Here is a 9,182-nt window from a genome sequence, read left to right on the forward strand (position 1 = left end):
GATATTCACTTAGGAAATAGAGACTGAAAGTGACCAAGTATCGAAGCAGTGAAGGAAATATGAAACTTGTATGGATTCTTTTCCTTCATTTGTTACCTGTTATAATAATGCCTGTATAAATTTGGTGCCAGCCTGGGAATTATAATATATAGTATGGACTTGCCTCGTTAGATTACGCCTGAACCTATTGCAGTATTATTGCAGTTAATCTAATTTTAACAATTTCAGTGTTCCATAATGTCTGAGGGGTAAGTGCTAAAGTTACTTGATTTAGATTCTATATTTTGCGCTGGGTTATTTTGTACTGCACAAATTTTTTAGGAAAATTTGGAAAAGTTGAATTTTGAAAAGGGATGATAGCAGTTGCGTCCTTCTATACCAGAGACCAAAGAATATGTTGAGCCAGTTTAGAATATTACAAATTTGTTGCATTTCCTCAAATATAGCTCACCACGGAGTTGGTTATTCCAGAGTCCAATACATCAGTATAGAAATCATAGAAGGTAAATATTTTTACTCCCTCGTAACTCAGATGATAGTTTGGTTGAAATCTAGAATAATTTCGTGTTCAAACCATGGTTTCAAACTGTGCAAATAGAAAACCAAATATGGAATTTGCAATATGAACTTTCAAATACCAGCTAAGGCAGCGTAACTGGAATCCCCAGATCTCTCCAGTATAAATACTTCAATGGAACAATGGTTTCAAAGATCATGCATACGATGCACTTTAACCTACATAATAGTGACAATAGTGGATCGCGGTTAACACTTTAATTTAAGATTTTTAATAGTGACAATAGTGACAAAGGGAATTTTTTCCATTTCCTTATAATTATTATCATTATTATTACTATTTGATGACAACTCACTTTTGGAATATGGGAATTTTCAAAACTGACAATAAAGATAATAAATTGAGATTGTCAGTCACCTTGTCTTTCCAAAGGTAAAGAATCACATGCAGTAAATAGTTCCTGAATCTTCACACCCTTGAGCACTTCAAGTTTCCATTTATGGATTTTTTCCAGCAACATATTCATTTTCTACGGACAATTATAAATCCACAAGTTTCACCAGCCTCAGGTTATTGAACCATCCAGAAAACCTTAGATTAACAGCAAACTGAAACAATGAGCAAATAAGAAATAAAACAAAACATAGTCAACCAAAATGCAAGAAATTGAAGTTCGGAAGCATTAGATCAAATGACCATCAAATATGTTATTCATCCACATAGAACACATCAAGATCAAAATACAATATATCAATGGCATAGCATGAAAAAGATTAACAATAATAACAAAAGTGATATAGCAGAATCAGTTACCTGCTTACAATTGCCAAGAAATCTCATTCATACACAAATCAATCAAGTGGTACAAACAAGTTATTCACCAAAGATGAGCTTCCAATTAGCCAACTTCTCATATTCAGATACAATTTGCATCTTTCAATGTTTGATGCACAAAGAATCAAGCAGAAGCACAGTCACACAATGACTGACCAGGGGAAGCCAATGCCAACTTTGGATACTGGAAGTAAAAAGTGGTTAGAACATATAACTTACAAATGGATAGCTATATTTTCAACAGTAACCAACTCATGGCTACTTAGTTCCCATTGGAAAATAATAATAGACACACATGTCAATACTGTGAACTTTCCCAACTGAAAAAGCCATGGTATAGTATTAAATAACAAGCAAAACTGGCAGTTAAAAAATAAGAGTATTTCGGAATATATTTTACTTTGAAGATAATAAATAGATTAATAGAACATCCTCATCCTCGTCCTTCACTTCAACCAGAATAAACACATTTACTGATTTACATTTCATGAGATGAACCCACAAACCAAAATAATGGTTAGAGTTCACTGATAAATATATAATTCATCACCAAAATGAAAAAAGTAACAATAATATTGTGAATACAATGATTAAAAGTGATAATCAGATGCAAGTGTGTACAAATTTTCTGCCTTTAAAAGTCAAATTCAGACATCCAGGAGCCCAGTAGGTTTAAGTTAAAAGAAGGCATAAAAAGGACCCCAGTATACAAGCCTGCACTGCATAAATTGTTCAGTTCTGACTCCTAACCCGTAGTAGCTAGCATATTTCAAAAAACCATTGCTAAAACACACCTAAGCTTTCCACATGCCTTCAACATACTAATTTAACTACTGTTTAGATCTATACAAGCTTTATGTCAAAAGACATGTCACAACAGGCATGAAAGACCAAGTTTTGCTCCTAAGCATTTTTTCATGCAGTTGAAATACAGTGCAAGGTATTGCATCATATGATATGTGATGGCGACGATTAAAAAAGGTTTATCATACATCCATGCCAAACTTCACTGTTCAGCAAAATTTGTGAGATGATCTTCACTTCCAAGTGGCAGACATAAGAACAAGATGTCAAAATGATACCAGCTGGAATCTCAAACAAATCTTCAGCACTTCATGAAACTGTTCTTCCATAACAAACAGCCGCAATGTACAGGTTCTTTGCCCATTTTTCCTGAATACACAGAATATCAAATATAAGCACATAAGATCGGCTAAACACACTGGATTAAGTCAGGTGTACTACTAACCTTGACATGAGTACTGGGAAAAGCAGATGTGCGTAGCGTCTCTTGAGTTTCATCAGATGGTTTTCTTCTTGGGACACTAAGAATAAAAGCAGCTTGGTCCCATGTTGCAGCAGTTGAGGTGATTCGGTAACCACCATCCCACCTATGGTGAATCCCTTCACTAGGATACAGGAAATCAAGCTCCACAACCTAACATTTAGTTTGGAAAGAAAAGTATATTCATCAGATGGCAATCTTCAATGTCACAGGGAATTTCAGTTTAAAATAATTTTGACAGAGGAGAAAAGACCTGATCTGAAAATCCAGCACCACGGGACATTACAATTGCCCATTTACTGCCAGCAGTAGCCATAGCAGTGACATAAAATCCTTCTCTCCACTTTTTGTTGATCCACTTAAATGGAAATGAATCACTGACTTTATAGGATTGTTGCAAGTAATGGGTCCCTAAAAGGAACAAGCAAACAAGAAAAGTGAGAAAAAAGTTTATACACAATAATACTGGCTAAAATGCTATTTTATCCAAAACAAATTATCAACAAAATTCAAACCAATATTTCCATCCCAAGCACAATTCCTAAAGAAGTTTCAACTATATTACCTTTAGACATTACAACCAAAGAACTTCCATTATTAGCTCCAGCTACAGCACTGATGTAATAATTTTTCTCCCACTGTTCCATAATCCATTCCTGTATATATTTTTTAAAAAAATTAAAAAAGAAAAATAAATTTGAAGTCTGTCAGCTTGCATCTAGCAAAAAACCAAATTCAGTACAGAACATCAGTGAGATCTCAAATTCACCAGAATCAGATGCACACAATACAACAATTGGTAAGCTGTAAGAACCTGGCATCTAGTCTAACTAGAAGAATGAAACAGTAAGAGAATGGCAAAGGGGATTAGTGATATCAGTGAGATATCATCCAATTTCCCAGTATTTGTTATTATTTAGTAAAAGGAAGATAAAACAAAGATATCAGGTATTCAAGAGACCTGATTCTCTCCTAAGAGTCTGATCCCTATCTTTTCCCTCTTTTTCCATGGTCTCTCACTACTTCCCACAACCCTTTATAGTTCCCACCTCTCTCTCATAACAGAATGCTCACTCTCTCTCACTCACTTTCCAGCTAGGCAAGTTAGATACAAAACCCATAGTTCACTCAATTACAATTAGGTCCCAAATTTCTAATCAGCTCGATACATAACATAAGCTAACAAACCTTGTGAAGAAAATAGGGAGATAGTTCGTAAACTTGAGAATTGAAACCAGTGCCAGCATCCATAATGAGTGCCCATAGATTAGAACAAGAAGCTACACAACTGATATATAACCCATCCTCATTTCCCTTATCAATGTGTTGGGCAAGTCGCACATCAGCAACATTGTAATGGTACCTATACCCCAAGATTATATTTATATTAAAAAAAATGTAGAAATAAAATAAACCCAAAGCTTCTAAAATCAACCGGAAAAAACCATTCAAATCAAGTAAAAACCTTTGCTTCATTGGTCGGCGAGCATTGTAAACACTAATCCACTGTGTTGCAGGCATTCCCATTCTGACCTTCTTCTTTGGTTGTTCATCATCATCCTCTTCCATTGCCACTCGTCCTCGCTTTTGTCCAACCTGACATATAAGCTTCACATCACAGGGCCACAGAAAAGACAACAAAGTCAAACTTTGAATCAGCAAAAATAGTCATTCTAAAGCAGTAATGGTGTTTAAGTACCTTTTGTGCACCCTCAGTGTTTATTGGCCTGATGGCTGGATTTGGACCAACAATTCCATCAAAAAGGGATATGTATTTAGCATAATTTGGCTCTTCATCAAACTTCAAATTCACCACATATTCAGCAAACTGCCGGAAAGGTTGAGGACAAAAGCAACATAAAGTTTCTGGAGAAGTGGCCATCTTCTTCTTGCAAACAAGAAATCCTTTGTTTTCTCCCTGCACCAACACTTTCATGACAACCACGCAATTTCACTAATTTGTAAGACTAACATGACAAAATTTGAAACCATGAAAAACCTGAAATCCTTGCCAAGGAAGCCGACCACGAAGAAGGAACACAAGTGTGTAAGCAAGAGATTCTAAGTCATCTCTCCTGCTACCAGTTCTACCAAGATGAGCATGCACACTAGCATAACGAACTGTACCCCTGTGGCAAGAATACAGTACACAAAACCTGTCAGAATGCACATGTTCACTAACACTAAGGCTTATAGTGAGAAACAAACAAGTAAATTACCTAAATACATCTGGACGCTGATCATACTCAACATGAAGTCCGGTAGAACTATCACGCCATCGAGTTGCTGCATAGAAAATGGGAGTAAAACCAATAATAAAGCTTCATGAGAAGTCAGGAAAACCTTCATTTATAATGTAGTATGAAAGATTCAAGGATAATGTGATATGTTTACCTAATCCAAGATCAACTAAAAACAGCTTCTTTGCATTTGACGTTTCCGGTGGGCCAAGCAAAAAGTTCTCAGGCTTTACATCACCATGAACATACCTGCAATAATGGTAACATAATGATGATGACACCTTTCTTTTGGAGCCAAAAACACCAGCATATGCTAGACTTGAGACTTCAGATATTTTAAATAAATCAAACTTTACTTGTCTAAAAGCACTAGCCAATTAGTTCCCCAAAAAAATGTAGACAAAAATCATAAACAGAATCAGGAAGATGGGTATCACCCTCTCGAATGTATCTTCTCCAATATAGAGATAGCCTCAATCGCAATGCATGCCACCATTTCAGTTGACATCCTAAATCCAAAAGGAGTAGTCAAGGTTAGCAATCTAATATTCACGACAGTAAGAGAATTAAGATGCACTATTTCAGCATTTCTGAGAGATCCTTACGTGTGTGAGTTGTTATTCCAGACATCCCATAGACTAGGGCCAAGCATATCCATAACCTGCATGCAACATCATGTTATGAACATATAAAGAAACACCTCCTAGAAGATGGGGAAACAAAAGAGAAACCTAAGAAGACATACCATAACATAGTAATCACCTTGCCGCCCTTTGTAATGAACTCGGGGAACACCATGACTGCCACCTAATGCACTACAAGATGTAATAAAACAGCAAAGTTAACACTATGATAAGCTTAGCTTTAAAATCCCAAAAATACCCTCTTGAGCTTGTATCACACTCTTATTAATATCCATTCAATAATTATGTAACGCATCAGCAGAGACAGCTAACAGGATAAATTCAGGAAGAAGAGAATAAATAAATAAAGAAGAAGAAGAAGAAGAAGAAGAAGAAGAAGAAGAAGAAGAAGAAGAAGAAGAAGAAAGACTTACTTGTAAACCTGCCACTCATATGGGGGTCCATAATTACAACCCTTACTGCTTCTGTGTTCAAATTTCAACGCTACCTGCAGTTATTTAAAGAACAATAAGAATAACATCATAACAAATAACTATATAACTTCATAACCGCAACAATGTCACTCGTATCAAACCTCAATAGCCCCAGCACCAGTTCGATCACCGTAGCTAGTGGCTCCAAGGCGACGACCAACATAAACCTGTCCAAACCCTCCCTTCCCAAGTCTTCCTTCAACCCTGTACATCGGTGAACCACCAACCTGGACCTGTTATAAACCAAAAAAGGGGTTACTTTTTCCCAGTTCTTAGAGAAATAACAAAAACCTATTCTTAGAAAATACTAGCCCCTTTATTAATCTGAAGTTTCCTTCTTTGTGTTCGCTTCTTTCTCAATATCATTCCGAAAACGAGACTCTTAAAAGAGACAATAACAGTTTCATGCATGTCTAAAAAAAACTGCAACAAACCTTCTCTGGAACTGGAGCAGTGGTTCCTTCCTCTTCAGCTCCCGGAGCCTTGTCGGCGCTTCGACCGCCGCTATCGTAATCATCCATGTCCTCCTCCCTCAAAACCCTAATACTACCGGCGTTGTTCTTGTTCTTCTTGATTGCAACGTCGTTCACAACTTTTCCGACTTCATCGGCCGAGGCTTTAGCGGCGATCGCGTTTTTCTGCCTCCGATTCCTCCTGTTCGGTGCAGCAACAGCTGTTCTCTTCCTCGGTTTGGCTCCTCCGGCCACCGGCGGGTCCGGCAGAACAATCGGGTTCGGATCAGCAGCGCCTAACAGTTCTTTGTTATTGTTCGTTGTGCGTTGTCGGGAACGGAGCTCAGGCATGGCAAGGATGCGGTGGTGGTAGTGGTGGTGGTTGGTGGTGGTCCATGAAGGATAAGAGAGACAAAGTTCAGGAAGGTTCTAGAACGACCGGCGTGTGTAAGAAGGTTAAAAAAATGGATGTGGTTGCAAATAGCGAAAGGAAAAGTGTGGAGTTTGAAAAACAGAAATGGGTGAGATGAAGTGATAGTGAAGACGATCAAACGGCCCAAAAAAACAAAAACAAAAAATAGGGTTGGGGATGCGAGGGAATTTTAGAGATCTGTGGAGGGAAACCGGTGAAAAATATATTAATAAAATAATTTTAATGAAATAATATGAAACAAGAAAAATACAATCAGAAACTAAAAGGGTAGGGAATTCTAGATTCTAGATATATCGTTCTATTTCTAGTAGGGAGATAGGGGTAAAGTTTGAGCCAAGAGAGAACTAGAAATAACAGATAACTTTTTTCTACTTTTAATGGTTTTAGAATTTTCAATTTTTTTTTTTTTTTGGTCTGAACTATGAGAAAGAAGACTAAGGAAGAAGAGGTGTTTTCCCTTGAGTAAACTATCAATTCGGCTATGTCCATTTATCCGAATGACGATGCGATTTTTTACTAAAAAAATATTCGTTTCGGACTTTGATTCTATGCTTCGGCTGCCAATACGATTTTTCTGTCACTTTTACAACAAAAAATTAACGAAAACGTGTCTAGATAAACGGATGAGGTGGATGACTAAGGTGGTTAGGTGGAAGATGGAAGTCCACGTGGCTTGTTGGAAACGACAGAAGCTTATCTGTCCTCTTCCACATCACACTAACGACGTCGTTTTGACATCTTCAAAAGTCGTTTCGTTTCGCGCTTTATATATTTTCTCATAAAGACTTATTGTCTTTCTATTACAATTATTTTTTAAACCTTAACAAAAAACTTTCTTCTCCATCGAGGCAATGGTGAGTGCTCACAAGTTTGCTGACAAAGCCTCTGACGGTGAAGTTGCCGGCAGTTGGACGGCGTTGTTGACGGAACTTAGATGGTTCTGTAGACAGCACAGATTATTAAGGTTAGTATCGCTACTATCCCGTGTGTGATCCTCAGTCTGCCATGTAACCATTATTATTTGTATTCAGTCGTGGTGTAGGGTTTAAAAAGGTTAAAATATTGTTTCTCTTGCCATGTCCTACGAGTTTTATGTATTTAAATAACATAAAATGTAGAGATGTGTTAAAAAATAACTTTTTTATGTAATAAATTAAAGAAAGTTGGAACATATTATTAGAATTGGGTGTTTATATTGATGTGAGATTAAAAAAAATGTGTTACATGTTTAAATTTTTTAATTAGGATTTAACAAAGGTTCTTTTATTTTCCCAGATAACTGAATGTCTGGTTACCACCGTGTTTCACCATGGAAAATATTTTTACCTATTTGAATGAAAAAGTCCATAAGTTTCCACCATTAGATGTTAACCTGATTAATTATTTTGATCTGGTGGCCTTGTTTAAAGAATTAGACAACCTGGAGTATAACGCTATGTACTGGTGTGATATGACTACCTCTAACTTGGAGACTGGACTTCATGCCATTAACGAGAATAAAGAAATTAATGAACTGAGAGAGGGTATTATTAAGAATAGGGAGAGAGATGAATTTTACATCTACTTTAATCATCCTGTGGATCTACTAGAGGTAGTTGGTGATGGAGTTGGGGAGGAAGTTGTGGTTTTCAGTGAGGCTCATCCCCTGATTCATCATCATCTTCCTCTGATGGTGGATATGAAAGTGCTGAGAATAAGGCTTATAAGCCTCCTCCTTCTAGATATGAGTCTGATGATAGTAGCAGTGATGATAGTTTGAAGAAAAAAACAAGCAGAAGAATCAGCTTAAAAAGAAGATGTCACCTAAAAGAAGCAATAAGACCGGTGTAGCTAAGAAGAAAGGGCTTAAGTTAGTAGACAATGGGGCAAAGATGTCACCTAGAACTACTAAAAAAAGAGCCTCTAAGAAATACTCTGGTGCTAGGAGAAAACATGTACTGAAGGATGGGTTTAATAAATAAGGGATGTAGAGTGAAAACAGTAGGCCTGGGTCAGATGTTGAAGGCCCAAGAAGGACTAGGAGAACTGTGCTTGTTGGAGGGGATGCAACAAATATTGCTGATGGAGCTGAAGATCATGTACCTAACTCAACTGTAGCAGAATTGGATACTGAGTATGAGAAACCTTATTACTATAAAAGTGAGGTGTTTAATAGTCCAGTTTCATATAGAGATGAGGGCAGAACAACTTATTACTCTTTCAATGAAGAAACTAAATATGGTGAGGTGGAATTTAAGGTTGGACAATTGTTTCCCACTATGGAAGTCTTTAAGAAAGCTTTGAAAGATTATTTTGTGTATGAGG

The 9,182-nt window shown here is 36.9% G+C and overlaps 1 protein-coding gene across 3 annotated transcripts; it reads right to left on the bottom strand.

The window, feature by feature from the left end:
• Positions 1-413: 413 nt before the first annotated feature.
• LOC112716080 (casein kinase 1-like protein HD16) lies at positions 414-7,241 on the bottom strand. 3 transcript variants are annotated; one of them, XR_003160151.3, is made up of 19 exons: positions 6,428-7,224; positions 6,095-6,226; positions 5,934-6,007; positions 5,622-5,691; positions 5,482-5,537; positions 5,314-5,385; positions 5,031-5,125; positions 4,856-4,922; positions 4,636-4,765; positions 4,336-4,554; positions 4,102-4,244; positions 3,825-3,999; positions 3,202-3,292; positions 2,890-3,047; positions 2,601-2,789; positions 2,344-2,524; positions 1,331-1,535; positions 935-1,125; positions 414-735 (listed from the first exon to the last, which is right to left on the bottom strand). XR_003160151.3 is itself a non-coding variant. In XM_025767932.3 (16 exons), the coding sequence occupies exons 1-16, from the start codon at positions 6,794-6,796 to the stop codon at positions 2,465-2,467; spliced, it is 2,100 nt and encodes a 699-aa protein (XP_025623717.1). In that variant the 5' UTR covers positions 6,797-7,241; the 3' UTR covers positions 1,907-2,464. The 3 variants fall into 3 exon arrangements, 1 of the variants encoding a protein (XP_025623717.1); XR_003160152.3 differs by having other exon boundaries at positions 935-1,108; positions 6,428-7,219; XM_025767932.3 differs by lacking the exons at positions 414-735; positions 935-1,125; positions 1,331-1,535 and having other exon boundaries at positions 1,907-2,524; positions 6,428-7,241.
• Positions 7,242-9,182: the final 1,941 nt, after the last annotated feature.

Source organism: Arachis hypogaea, chromosome 10, assembly GCF_003086295.3.
Source record: "Arachis hypogaea cultivar Tifrunner chromosome 10, arahy.Tifrunner.gnm2.J5K5, whole genome shotgun sequence".
In the NCBI taxonomy this organism is placed as follows: Eukaryota; Viridiplantae; Streptophyta; class Magnoliopsida; order Fabales; family Fabaceae; genus Arachis; species Arachis hypogaea.